This window comes from Lycorma delicatula, chromosome 6 (genome assembly GCF_047948215.1).
Source record: "Lycorma delicatula isolate Av1 chromosome 6, ASM4794821v1, whole genome shotgun sequence".
Taxonomy (NCBI): Eukaryota; Metazoa; Arthropoda; class Insecta; order Hemiptera; family Fulgoridae; genus Lycorma; species Lycorma delicatula.
The window spans coordinates 114,545,889-114,561,268 of NC_134460.1; the positions used below are offsets into that span (position 1 = coordinate 114,545,889).

A 15,380-nucleotide genomic window follows, 5' to 3' on the forward strand; every position below is an offset into this window, starting at 1 on the left:
CCTCATACTTCTGACAATTATAATTAATTTTACCACTAATTGTCATTGGACCATACAATGATCATCAGAATATACTTCTACAAAAGAAATTAACTTATAAAAAAAAATAAATAATTAAATTATTAAACATTAAAATAATAATTAAATTACTGTTATAGAATGTGAATTGACTCTGTGTGCAGCAACCACCCATCCAGTCTGAAGATCAGAACTAAAATACTCGACCGTGTATCCAATAAGTGGTGTAGTATTTTCTCCTGGATCCCATGATACAGTTACACTTGACTGTGTGACATTAGTAACTTGTGGTATCCCTGGTGGAGCAGGGAATGTGGATGGATCTGGACTGCGATGTAAAGAAGATCCTGGAGCCTTTTCAACACTAAGAGAAGCTGACCATGATGTTTCTCCACTCTCAGATGAAGCTGTACAAGTATATAAACCGGAGTCTGAGAACTGAAGATCTGAAATAGGAATTAAGATCACTGTTAAAATATCTGTTTAAACTACACTATTTTTGAAGTGAATTTTGTTGAAGGCTAGTTTAATCTCTGAATTAGACATTTTTTTTTTTTGTGCGTGGTAATAAGTACCAGAAAAAATATTTAGATGAAGACTATTGAAAACCTAGTGTAAATATAAAATCTTCTTAATTAGGTTAATGAACAACTAATGTAACTATTAGACTAACTGCAATTGCCAAACAAGATCAAATTTCTAGTATTTTTTGTAAGTTATATAGATCATCTTCAGATATTCTAGTCATTACGTATAACTTATTACTAAAAAAAGTACCTGATTTTATTATTGTGTTCCCATTCTGATTTACTTCTCAATAAAAGATTCTTTTCTATTGATGAAATATATGCAGCAGAAATTATGTTGATGCTTTGCTGCTGCTACATGACAACTGTAAAAATATATTTCTAAGCCTATGGTGAAAGTAAACATATTGGTACATGAAAAACATATTTTTGTATTTTAGCACTCAGAAGAATCCAAAGATATGTTTGAGTATTAAAAATAGAACCCTATTGAATATTTTAATGATTTAAATAAATCCATATACTTAAATAAAATATTTGTAAATTTCAATTTTAGATAAATTTAGACAAAAATTTAACAACCTGAAATGTATTTTAAATTATCTCAAAATTGGTGCATTTGTTATATTAACAATTTCAAAAAATTATTTATTTAGTCAATTTTTTATTTTTTCTAAATTTTTTTATTCTATTTTAAATTACTGCCCTTATAAAGTAAATAAAATAAAATTAAGAAATTAAGCCCTTACCATCAATCTGCAAAGTTCCTGATGGTAGTAAAGAAATCCTTGATGAAGAACTAGGATTAAGAGGTTGAGAATTTTTGTACCACTTAATTGTAGGTGGGGGTGAACCTCTTGCCTGACAAGGCAAATTAGCAACTGATTGCAATGGAAGAGTTTGATTTGATGGTCCTATTTCCATTATAGGAGGTGGAACATCATCTACTGAAGTAACCTAAAAAAAAAATTATGTTTAATTTGATAAATAAATAAATATATTAAATAATGTGATCAATATAATTATATATTTACCTCTACCACACACACACACACACACAGAGAGAGAGAGGGAGGGAGAGGGAGAGGGAGAGGGAGAGAGAGAGAGAGGGAGAGAGAGCGAGAGAGAGAGAGAGAGAGAGAGAGAGAGAGAGAGAGAGAGAGAGAGAGAGAGAGAGAGAGAGAGAGAGAGAGAGTGGGGGGAGTGGGGGGAGTGATTGAGGGGGAGGGAGAGAGAGGTAAATGCATACTCACAAGAAACAGTAGCATAGCATAGTATAAAAGTAGCAAGCATAATATGCTTAAAAACATAATGGAAGATGAAGATTTTAGTATATGAAGAATGCCAAACCTGAGTGAGATTTGAACTTAGAACTTTAAGAATAAAAGGAAGAAAGGTAACCAATATGGAACTGTGCATTCCACTTTTGAATTGCACATTCCACTACAGAATTGTGCAGTTTAATAACTTTAATCTCATGCAGCACTGTCATATATTACCAAGTTTATGTCAATGAAGAAAAAACTTTGCCCATGAACTTATTGCTTATAAGTTTATGAGAGGTATACCACTTGATACTTTTTATAAGTGTAAAACAAGGTGAAACAGAATAATTAACAGAAATTATTATTACTTTCATAATTAATGACCCTGAAGAATAATTAATCCTTAGTTTATGAAGGTTACTTACTTTGTTGTGGTAAAGCAATATTCATTAGAGTTCATGTATTTTTAATATGATTTATTTATTTATTTATTTTTAACTATTCGCAATTTCTTTATGATTCACTATTTAGTTAAAACCCTAAGTAAGCAAAGAAAAGGATACCTATAATATATATATATATATATATATATATATATATATATAGAAAACTGTTAAATTGTATGTCTAAATTGGAAACCAGTATTTTTTTATTATTTATTTATAAATAAGAAAAAATAAATAAAAAGAAAATAAATTCTTGCTCCATTTTAATTTTTTAACTATTATATCATTTAGCTGTAATTATTATTAGTTAACAACTAATTAAACAAAATCTGTTTGATGCATTATAATTACAAGAGACAAGATAATTATTTAGCTATATCTTGAATTAGGTGCATTTTCAATTGTAGGATAAAAATTAATCAATTACCGGCAGATCTCTACATAAATTTGTCCTCTGTCATTAAAACAGCTTCATTATAAAAATTTTCAAATATCAATAAAATATTTTTTATTAAATTAGAAAAATATTTTCTTTTCTGGTGAGTCTCTTTATGAGGGTTGTTCAAGTATCACCAAATGAAGTTGATATAAGCTTCAAATAGATCATGAAGTAACAGGTGACCTTTTCAGTTGATATAACGGGCTTTTCCAATTATAATTTTTTTTTACTTCTTTGAAATCCATTTAGAAATTACACGCTATTAACTAAGTGGCACTGTACAGTATCGTTAAAAAACTTTGAAAAGCAATAAGTTAATAAATATTTATAAATAAAGTACCTATGCAATCATTAAAATGTTACGTATGACATACTATGTACAATAATTAAAAAATTAGCTATTTTTTTTATTTTTAAAGTAATCCCTGGTGGAATATGTTCTGAAATATCAGCACTCTCACAGGATTAACTGCATAGAAGAATAGTGTATTATGCTTCTACATACATATAGTGTATTATGCTTGGTGATGGAAGGGTGATATGAACACGTTTAACAGTTACATAATTGTTAACATTGCAATTAAAAATGTTCCTTTATATACAGTGGTAATTTATGTTACCACCAAGTACTATTTTTACTCAGGAGTTAATAGCAAACTTTCGTTGTGTGCCCAAATAAAAAGTACTATTTAATATATTTAAATAAATTTGATTATTTGAAATATAAAGTTAATATATTACAAGTGTAACATTTTGTACACTTCACTAAAAAAGTATACGGAATATTGTGTTAAGAATATACAAGTAAATTTCCCTTCATTCAAAGTAAGTTATTTTAAAAAATATATCCTTTAAGAAAAAAACTGTTTTCAATAAATATAACTGTTTAATAATTTTATCAACCTGTAGAAAAGCTCTAACAGTGGTTGAACCAGCAACACTTAATGCTGAACAAACAAGGAAACCAGCATCTTCTCGTTGGGCACCCTGGATACGAAGTGATCCTTCAGGTGTGACATACAGATGACCATAAGAATTTCCTGGAAACATTAATACTTGACTCCCTTCTTTACTCCAAAATACGCTTGGAGGTGGATTGCCTTTTGCAACACAATCAAAAGTCGCAATACCATTTAAACCAACTTTCTGATCTTGAGGTTTCGCGACAAAAGTAGGAGGAGCTGGAAAAAATACAAAAATTTAACATGAAATGACAAAAATATAGTAACAAAAGCTGTAAAAATGCAGTATATACATGTAAAAATATAGTAACATAATAACAAAAAACACATAATAATAAAATGACACCTCAATAAAAAAAAATAAATAATTTGTTTAATAAATTAAGTTAGTTGTGTGGATGTAAATATATAATCTTTCATTGGCACTACCTATCTTTTATAGGATATGACTTGTTCATTCAGATCTGTCTTTTATTAGCTCCTTTATACCTAGTAAAATTTAAAATTTTAATAATCTTTTTTACCCTTGAAGTTTTCAGGACATATTTTTTTATTTGTTTACGAAACATGTGAAACATTAATACTTTCAACTTATATTTTTAATTAATAGCATTCTGGTGGCAGCTCTTGCAATATCTTAAGTTCATAAATATCATTCCACAAGTCTTGAAAGTCAATGGAGGAAATGAACTCTGGATGAGTTAAAGTTACCTGAGATCTAGGAATATATATTATTTTTTGGAGTCAAGTTTTCAGTCTAATTTCTTGATGTTTCATATGAAAATAATTTGAGTATGAGAATGACTTATGACTAAATAATATCATAAAGTGCCAACAATCCAGAACTAAGAATGATGAATACAAAAATTAAATTTTTTCCAATTTCTTATGGTGATCATGAGCAGGAAAGATTATTTTGGAAAACTCTTCAAACAAAAATCTAAACAACAAACTGACTGGTTTAACTGGGAACCACCTCAATTTTTGAGGTTGGTTAAAAATGACTAATCATATAACTGCTGTTGTAAACATGTTCAATCTACATCAAACGACAAGAAAATTTACTCTTGTTAATTCACTTGTGGATGGATATTACCTTATTCAAATATATGATGTGATTAAGTGTCATCAAGCACTGTCAAACATAATACAACCAATCCAATAATACTGAACGACATACATTATTAATCTGTTTCTTTTCCCATTGATTATGAGGACTTCTGTATCTGCTATGTTTCTAACCACATAGTAATCTGAGGCACTGAATGAGATGTAAATAAGCTAAATAAGCTTGTACTCAAATGACTCACAAAGTTTTTAATCCATTCTGATCATACCTACTATATGAAACATCAATTTGACAGGTAGAGTGCAGGCCATTGTCCACAATAAACTACAATACATTGCAGCTATTATGTGATACATCCTAGAAAATTAACAAAATTAAAAAAAAAAAATTATTATTTGTACATTCTTTGTGACTTCCATTCATTATTCTTCTCTGTGGGGTAGATTACTTATTCATTTTTGGTTTTTCTGTTATGGTGAACTCCTTTTATAGTTCCTATGGGTTTTTTCTATGAATAACACTTAGGTTACAATCAAAAACAACTGAATAGTTGTTTAACTTAAACTGTAATGTAACATAATTTTTTGGTATTTGGGAAACTTCCTGACTGACACTGACTGATAGTAAATACATAAAAATAATAGAGATAATAATTGCAAAACAGAATTATAATAACAGCATGATCATTATAGAAAACCTTTTAAATGAAATTATGTTTTATGTTTTAAAATAATAATTTAGTTCTTCTTATTAACAAGATGCAATGGATTTCTTTAATAATAAATCATTTTTAAATTTTATTTGCTTATTTAATAGTTTCTGTATCTTGTTATTAATACATAGATTGCTGTAATGTAGTAGTGGATATTTACAATACCTCAGACAGAAATATTTTCTGTACTTTTTTAGTTAAATTTTTAAACAGATGCTGAAATTATGTTTAACTTTCTATCTATTTTTATTGCCAATGTAAAATGATTTTCAATGAGGGAGTATGTGTTATGAAGAATGAATTTTTTCTCAAAATATACCTTGTTTGCAAAGAATGACATGTAATTCATTAAACATTTGCACATGATATTGGCTTTGCTCTGCTGTAGTAGTAACTGTACACTAGTGTACAAATCACCGCTTAATAATGGAAGTACACTCAAGTATTTATACTTGAGTGTCTATATACTCAAGTATAGTTTGTTTAACTATAACCTTAGCTTTACTCATGTATGTGAATGAGAAAATTTTATTTAGAAAAAGGTTTCATAAGAAAGGATGAAATTGAAAAATTTTATATACATGACACTTAATTGTATAAATTAAATAGCAAAACTAATTAAGAATAAATTCACTCTAACAGACCGTGAATATCTTTAAAATAATTAATTAGAAAAAAATATGTATCAAAATAGCTAAGGCATAATAGTAATATAGTGTATAAATACATATTCTTACAATGAACAGTTAAGGAAGCCCGAGCAGAAACGCTACCAACAATATTCTCAGCATCACAGATATAAAGCCCTTCATCCTCTGTTTGAACATGGTCTATTCGTAGAGATTTATCATCTAATATATGTGCTCTACCAATAGGCATTTTACCATCATCTCTACGCCATAATATTTTAGGTGCAGGATCTCCTCCAACTCTACATTCAAATTCTACACTTTGATCAGCGATTACTGTGATATCACTTGGCTCCTTTACAAAATATGGTTTTACTGAAATTAAAAAAAAAAATATAAATGTAAGTAAAAGTATTTGCAGCAAAATATCAAGTTTCTTTAACACAAAATTAATTATAACACAACATGATAATTTCATAATTACCATAATCTGCACAGATAATATGTATTAACATACTTATTTTAAATAAATAAAACATAATATACTGTATTTTACTGATTATAAATATCAGTATTAATAAATAATTACCTGTTACAGTAATAAAACAGAACTCACCAAATAAGACACTCTTTCAGTCTTTATTCTATTAACTTGGTTTCACAATTTTAACTTATATTAAATTATTATTCTACTTTAAGTATTATTACTGCATTAAAAAGTAAATACATGTCAATTTTTAATGAAAATTACAACTGAAGAGGTAGTAAAGGAGTCAAATGAAGACTTTCATTTGGTGATTTTTATTATTCTTTAAGGGAATTCATTTATTAATATATAAACCTTTTTTTGTATGTATAAATATATATTCTATCTAGACACTATAATAAAACAACCATCACATGCCAGGCTTACAAAGAAAGGAGAAGTGGGAAATAATTTTTTGACATTCTTCACACAGATGCATACAGTACGGTAAAACAGGATGCATACCCACCAGTGTTTGTTAAAATGGTGTCTTCACTCTGTTTTTTACAGAGACAGACTGTACAGTACAACACTGCAGCACTCACTTTCAAAGCAAAACTAAATTTCTTGCAGCTCAGGAGCTTTGCATAAATCACAGCCATATAGTGGCTGTGATAACATGTACATAAACTTTAATAATACAAAATTATAAATATAGTTTTGTATTATTAAAGTTTATGTACATGTTAAGTTATAATGATAAATGTATGTTACATTTAAAAAATACATTATACATTACATGATTATTTTCAAATTAAATCTAATGAGCATCCCTTAAACTGCCTTAAACTAGAAGACACACATTACTTAGGAATTTAACAATTTGATGAAAAAAAATTTGATCATTATTATTTGTTAGATATGATGATACTTCTCATGTTTAAATTTAATTTAACAAGATTAATTCTTACATTCTTAAAAATTATCTGAAATTAGAGAAATGGATTTGAAAATAATGCATGATTATTGAACTTATAAAAGGAAACTTGTAACTTTAACTTTTATATTATTTTAAACAATTTCAGTCTGAAATTTGACATTACTAACACTATTTTGGTGTTAATATAAATAATTTACAAGGGATTTTTGGGTATAAATTTTAAACACATTTCACATTTGTCATGTTTCTATATTTTTAGTTTGAAAATAATTAACTTACAATCCGCACGATAATTGAGCTAAACAGAAATGACACTGTTAAACTTAAAAAATAGTTTTTATCCATTTGCAAGAATAAATAAAGCAATAACTTTCCTATAATATTATGAAATAAAAAGTAAACATTTTATTTTTTTTTATAAATTAAATTATAAGTAAATAATTAGTAATTAAAAGAAATATATTATATTATATATATATATATATATATATATCAATAATATCTTGTTCAAACAAAATTTATGTTTATGTTAAAAAAAACAAAAGAACAAAATAAAATAAAAATATAAAAAAGTTGTATTATCAGATATGAGATATGATAAATTATGCAGTTAAAAAAAAGAAAACTAAATTCAAGAATACAGTAAAGTACTTGTATGAATTTAAAGTTAAAAAAAGAAAACATAAAGCCGTGGTTAGCTGATGCAAAACCCAGTATTGTCAAAAGTGAAAATTTGGAATTGTACTTCACTTACCAATATGGCTTATGGATTAAATTTAATAATGAATAGAAGTTGGTGAAGTACTTTAGAAAATGAGTACTGGTATTGTTAAATTTCTATATTCATATGTATACCCATTAAAGTTAATAAAAAGAACACTTTTGCAATGTATATTTTAAATAAACCAGAAATGAAGCACTGTGCCATTTAAATTTTTGTTATAATATAAATATAAACACATACACACTTAAAACAGCAAACAGGAAAAATCCATTTAAGATTCAACAGTTTCCTTCTGACTGAATATAAATAAAAATGAAATGTAACATGAATAGCAGTGAATATATATGTACTATTATTGTAACCTACATATTGAGGTAGTATTATAAAATGGTAGAAATAAAAAAGAAAACAGTTTTTTCTGATTTATATTACTTTTATATATGTTATTTTTCAAGCAATGCATTGTGTAGATCTGACGTACTCAGTCAACTGTAAAAACTTCTCTATTTCAATCTTGTGGCTTCCATTAGTTTCCCTACTAACTGAAGCCTTTGCCCTCTCTCCCTATTTTTGATACTATTACATATTCTCGGCCCATTCCCCATACCACTTCAACAAATCCCTTCCAATCTTTATCATCCTCCACTCGTATCCCTCATTCACTGTATAGTCCTACCCTATGTTAGCAATTGTAAACATGACTGAAAGCGTAAAGGGAAAGGAAGAAAAGAGAGAAAAATAGAAAGAAAGAGTACACAGTGAATCAACTAAATTGTACTATGAGAATAAGTATAAAAGCCAATTTTATCAGTTTAATGAATCGTGTGCAAATTCCCCTTGTGCCAGAAAGCAGATAAAGAGGAGCTAATCTGTCTTGCATTGAATGAAATGGGCCATTACGACTGCAGTTTCTCCCTCACTCCCAGACAATAATTTTTGGTGCAAGATGCCAAGCTACTCAATTAGAAATTTTACTATAAAATGCTCATTATAATTTTCAAGCAATATATCCCATAAACGTTTCCTTCCAAAAAACTGCAATTACAAATCGAGATCTTTTTAAAATATAATAATAAGAGTTTTGATTTAAAAGAAAAAAAAAATTCTGTATTGTACTTTTTTATTATATATATATATATATATATATATATATATAATAATCTTAACAGATCACATTTACTCTAAAATTTGTGAAAGTCAATTCTGACAAATAAGGAAAAGATTAATTTAACTTTTTTGTTATTATTATTATTATTATATACTACTTAAAAATAGTATTTGTATTACCAAATCAATTAAGTTAAAATTTCAAAATTTGTTCAGATAAAATTGTTCAAAATTTGTTCTATAAAAAAGTATGTTTATTTAATCTTATTTTTTCCATTTATTTTCCTTCTCCAGCAGAATGTAGTCTAGGGCACATCAGAAAAAAAAATTCCAATTCAGGACAAATTCGTATCTGAAGAAAGTGTGAATAAAATAAACATACACAGTAAAATTAACTTTAACACAACACAGTAAATATACAAATTAACAATTTTTAAATTCTTCTTTAGATTTTGATTTTTTGAAGTCAGTGACTCATAAACAAACAACTACCACCAGCCTTTATAACCTACAACTTGACAATGGCTACAAAGTCACAATTTAATAATAATTGAAAAATATTATTTCTAATTTTTAGTGTGTTTTGTTGATTTATCTTTTTAAAAGTTTATTTCATTTTACACTTTATACTTTTATTTTTACAATAACTGCTGCTCATATGATAAAATTTGTTCACAAGGAACAAAAAGCATCTTGATAAAAATATTAAAGGAATAATGATAAACAATATTTAGTAGCACAGATTGCTACAGAACCTGAGCTCTGTTTCTGGTATGTGGCAAAATGTACAATTTTTACTCATTGATATTCAGCTAATTTTTATTAATTCTTATGAGAAAATTGTTTTTAAATGTGAGAATAACATTAAGTTATATTTCATTACAATATAAAACTTTAATATGAAGGAATAATTCCAGAGAACAATCATGTCCTTATTTTGTACTACAGGAAATTTAACTAAAAAATAAAAAAACCATCAAAATTGGATTTTTAGGGACAAGAATAAGGCTAAAACATGCATGAAAATATTAATAAACTTAAAGAAGTTATTCCTTTTTTGAGATTTATTAAACAATTTAAGCAACTACTACTTCTATAATATTAGATAAACAGTTCAATCAGGGGATGGAAAACCTATTTTTTCTTAGTGTGCATGAAGACTATTTTCAAAATATTTAAAGCTTAATTTTTAAAAATAACACAATTTTTATATAATTCTAATACGTTAAGAGATATCTAGAATATTATTTATTTTGTGCATATTTATAGACATGTAAAGAACTCCAGAAAATAATTAAATAAAAATAACAATTAAGAATAAGTCCTCATTATAAATGCTAATTCATAATTGAATTTTTCAGAATTCTATAGTCTATATGAATTCAGTTTTATTGGTGTACATTTTAAAAAAATAACTTTAAAAAATCTTCATTTTAAAATAATGTCAAATACTACAACAGCCATTCAGAAAAGTATACAGTATTACCAAAATTTATCTTCAAGAGTTACTACAAAAATGGATTACATATAAATAACATGTATGGAATTACATATGAATTATCTGTAAGGAACCAAATAATTCCTGTTTCTACATTCTTTTTTAAATTTATCATTTTCAAGAAAGTTGGACTTTTAGTGATCGAAAGATTATAAAGTACTCCTCATACCTGAATGTGCCTATTTAGAAAAACAGGTTGTAAAAGAATGTCCCAGAAAATTTTCCATATATCTGGTCACATTAACTGAATTTCATTACCAGAAATAAAAACCAAATGTAAAACTTAAATAATTTTCACTTAATTCAGAATCATTGCTATTGCTACTATATTAAAGTAAATTATTAGAAAGTTAGATGCTTACCATGAACTGTTAGCGTAGCATGACCAGATTCTCTCATACCCACAAGATTTTGAACAAGACATTGATATCTTCCTTCATCAGCTTGTCTCACTTCTGTCATCATTAAATTACCACCATCCACTACACGAACTCTAAGATAACATTAAAAAATATAATAATAAACAGTATTAATCCAATTCACTTTGTTAGTTTATTGCTTCCCTTCTCTACAAAATTGAAAAAAACTTTTTTTACTTCTAAGGAAGTTGAAATTCAAAAATAAGAAGCCATTAAATCAAGTAAATGCAACATTCAATAACATTTCCGAACTTAAAAATTTTATTTCAAATTGTTAAAATTTCAATTAAAGTTTTTTTTTATGTTCCATTAAGGAACTGTAAAATAAAGGAACTTTGGCAAAACCTTGGAGAATAAAAAAAATGCAGTCAATAAAAAGGCTCTAATCAAACCATTTATATTTTCAATAGCTAAAATATAATACTTTCAATAATTATTTATTATTCTTCAGATTTGCTTTGATAAATTAATAGCTATAAATAAAATGCAACAAAGCAGTGTAATATGAAAATTTAAAAAGCTGAAGAAGTTTCAAGATTTAGACTGATAAACTTTAAGATTTAAATTTAAAGTACACAAGATAAAATGATAGTAAAGGTTTGTTTATATATAATATAGTTGACCATTAAATTTATTCTTATATATATCAATATGATATATTGGTTTTCAATTCAGATTAGTTGTCTGTACAAAAAAAAAATTATTCTAAAATTTTAGGCACTTAAATTTTGTTTTCTAACTTCCTTGAAAATTGTCAAATTCACACGGTACTAAATTCATAATTCTATTTATTTTAACATCTAGATGCTAACAATAAATTCAAGATCATGAAGTAGTATACACAATCAGTCTGTATGAATAAACTGCAAAAGTAGATGTTCATTAGAAAGGACTCTATGAGAATAATTCTACCTAATAAATATAAGTAAGTTTTTCTCTTAAATTAGCGCTATATACTCTAAAAAAATAAGTTAATGTTCATTCCTCTAAACTCAATTATTTAAACAAATCTATGATATGAAAAAAAGGTGGAAATAATAATTTTTGGTGAAAATTCAAAGAGGATTTTAAATCTTCATTTAACAAACAGCAGCATTTTGTAATGTTGCTATTGAGATTCTTCTACTCTTATCACTGCTATTTTATTCTTTTTCAGTCTGCATGTTAGTCTTCTTTCCTTATATTTCAGTCCAATTTTCTTTAAAATGTTAAACATTTTGTTCTCCGTTATCAAATACCTCCCTTCAAAACTGCAAATGGCATGTAGATGAGTATTATTTTAGGCCAGTTTTCTAAAATTAATATGAGTGCTAGAATTTGCCCAAGCTCTCTTGTATTCAGCATGATTTTTTTTAAAGTGATCTATTTATTTAATATAATTTCTGCCAGATATTCTATTTTCCTGTAAACTATCAAAGTAAGTATTTATTACACAATAGACATTAATCCGATGATATAATAGTTCTCACAAACAAAGGTCCTACTTTCTTTGGTATGGAAACAAATTCATTCTTTTTTTTAAAATCCATGGATATTCTTCAATATCATAAATCTTGTATACTACTGAATAAAATTTTATTCAGTTCACCGATTGTATGTTTTTTAAGAAGTTTTTCTTTGCTACTTTATATGTGATATTAATTTCATTTCTTATATGTTGATAAAAATGTTTGGCTTCATCATCTTTTGTGATTTTTAGTTTTCTACATTGATCCACATTTATTGTACATTTCTCATCCACATTTCACTACTTGTTGCTACTTTTCTACCTAATGCTGCTTTTGCTGCTATATTTAGCATATTTCCTGTAAAAGAAATTTTCTGCTAAAAAAAGATGAAGTATTTGCTATATTTCATTTTTTAACCATATCTCTTCCATCTTGAAACTTCAAATAATTCATATTTTTAATTCACAATATTCTCTTGCAAACTGTACATTTTCTATCACTTTTGTTTTTTTTTTTATTTATTTAATAATTACTAAATCTCAACCTACAAATTACCATTACTTAGTTTTTGTGATCTGTCAGTGTCTGCTCTGAGGTAAATTTTGCAGTCCATAATTCAGTTCAGAAATCTGTCTAAACATTATATAATGAACATGATATTTTTTAATATATTTGATTTATCCTACATATATCATCTTCTTTTATGATTTTTAAGTAGAATGTTTGCAATCATTATTTTATACTTAATATAAAATTCTGAGAATAGTTTCTCTTTCATTTGTTTATGAAAGAGAATCTCCAACTATTTTTCTTTGTGCTTTCCCTAACTTGTGTTTTGCACAAACTTCAAGCATTGCTGATTCTGAATTGAAGAATTTTCTGATGATCATCTTTATATTACATTACTGATAAAAAAAAGAATTGTTGATAAACTAAAATATTTATTAGAAAAGTATTAAAAATGAGAAATAACCGGTACTGAGAAATTTAAAAGCTAGTAATTTATAAATTACCCACACCTACTCTTCATAGACTGCAATTTTATTGTTGGCCAGCAATTTTTAATTTATTTATATTATTTTTATAATATATTTGGCCACCAAATATGAAGATTTTAAAACAAAACTTATTATTTTTAACTATAAAATAAAAAAATAAAAAATAATTAACAGATGTTTTGTTAAAAGGTTTTTAAAAGTAAATGTTTAATTAAAATTAACATTTTTAATTAAGTGGCTTCAAGATGAAACAACTTTCTTTTCTGTTTTAACAAATTATTGTTAAGTATAATCATTTTTAACAGTAAATTTGGTTGAGTTTTTATTTCTAAATTAATTATTTTAAGAAGTCTATAATTTGTTTAGTTCTTTTTCGTTTTTTTTTTTATAAATATGTATATTTATATTGTAACTGCAAACAACTAGTGTAAACCATGAATGGTTCTCACAAGGATTCATTAATTTTTATGCTGGATAATGTTGCTAAATGTATGGATAATGTTGTATGCTGATAATTAAAGTTGTTAAATAATTTAAATGGTGTCCATGAAAGGGATAAAAATACAGTAAAAAATTAACTGATTGTTATAATTATCATTTTATTGTACTAGTTACTGTATAATAATAAATGATATCTAGAAACAGACAGGAGAAAAATTAAAGGGTAGTGTTAGTACCACTTGATAATATGTAAGAAGCAATTACTTCCAATGCTTCATTTCCTGTTTGAAAGTTTATTCAAGTGAAAATGGGGAACGTACTTATTTTGACCTTGTTTTTAACATGCTGCATAATAGCTACTTATAAGTACACTTTAACTGATTAATATCAACCTCTGTTTCAATCTATCTTCAGAAAACACATTTCTAGTTTTTAGGCTGCTATCAAGAACACCTAAATTTAGAAGTTATAAAAATATTTTATTGTAAAATATTATTTAGTTTATCGTTACTAATATTTAGATTCTTAAGTAAAAAAATAGTTTAAAGCACATTTACACTGTGATTTTCAAACAGTTTAATCTGTAATTATAAAAATAGGATAAGTTAAAAAAAGAAAACAATAAATTTTATGTTAAATATTTTGATGAAGGTGGAATTAAAATATTTACCAATGTGTCTAAATAATTTCTTACTTGTATCTCCTGATGATGTAAAATTTAAAGCATTTTAGATACTTTTTCAATTTTGTTAACTGGTTGATTTTTATTGTTATTTCATATCAAGAGCTGCCATCACAAGTTTAGTACCTTTCTCTACCGTTAAAAAGTTATAAGCAAACAGAAAATTTATAATGTTTTTTTTTTTTAATCTTTTAATCTTTTTTCTTTTTTTTTTTAGGAAAACATATTAAAACTTACCATAGTAAATAACAGTAAACAAACACAAATTTTAGAGAAAAACTTTATTTGGCCATGAAGTTAAAAAGTAGACTCTAGGGTTATAAAAGTTCCTAACAACCCATCAGTGGTCATCGTACCTGGTTAAAGTTACTTTAATAGAGCTTGTCACCCTCAGCAGTAATAAAGAGTATAAAAAAGCAGTCTAATGTAAGTTGTTACTAACAGACCGTTTATATGTCGCTTCTAATATAAAACTCAAAGCTACATATTACAAAAATAAGTATTGATCATTATTAGCTCTTATATCTTAAATTTAGTTCTGATTATTTAAAAAAAAAATAATATAGTATTCAACAATGGTGGGTATTATC

The 15,380-nt window shown here is 26.2% G+C and overlaps 1 protein-coding gene across 1 annotated transcript in view; it reads right to left on the reverse strand.

Annotated features, from left to right (window-relative positions):
- LOC142326916 (roundabout homolog 2-like) overlaps positions 1-15,380 on the reverse strand; it is a 677,975-nt gene that overhangs the window by 34,322 nt on the left and 628,273 nt on the right. Inside the window, exons 4-8 of the mRNA XM_075369647.1 lie at positions 11,165-11,295; positions 6,176-6,442; positions 3,599-3,876; positions 1,295-1,502; positions 151-464 (exon numbers count right to left, since the gene is read on the reverse strand). Of these exons, the coding sequence (XP_075225762.1) occupies positions 151-464; positions 1,295-1,502; positions 3,599-3,876; positions 6,176-6,442; positions 11,165-11,295 (1,198 nt within the window). The remainder of the gene's footprint in view (positions 1-150; positions 465-1,294; positions 1,503-3,598; positions 3,877-6,175; positions 6,443-11,164; positions 11,296-15,380) is intronic.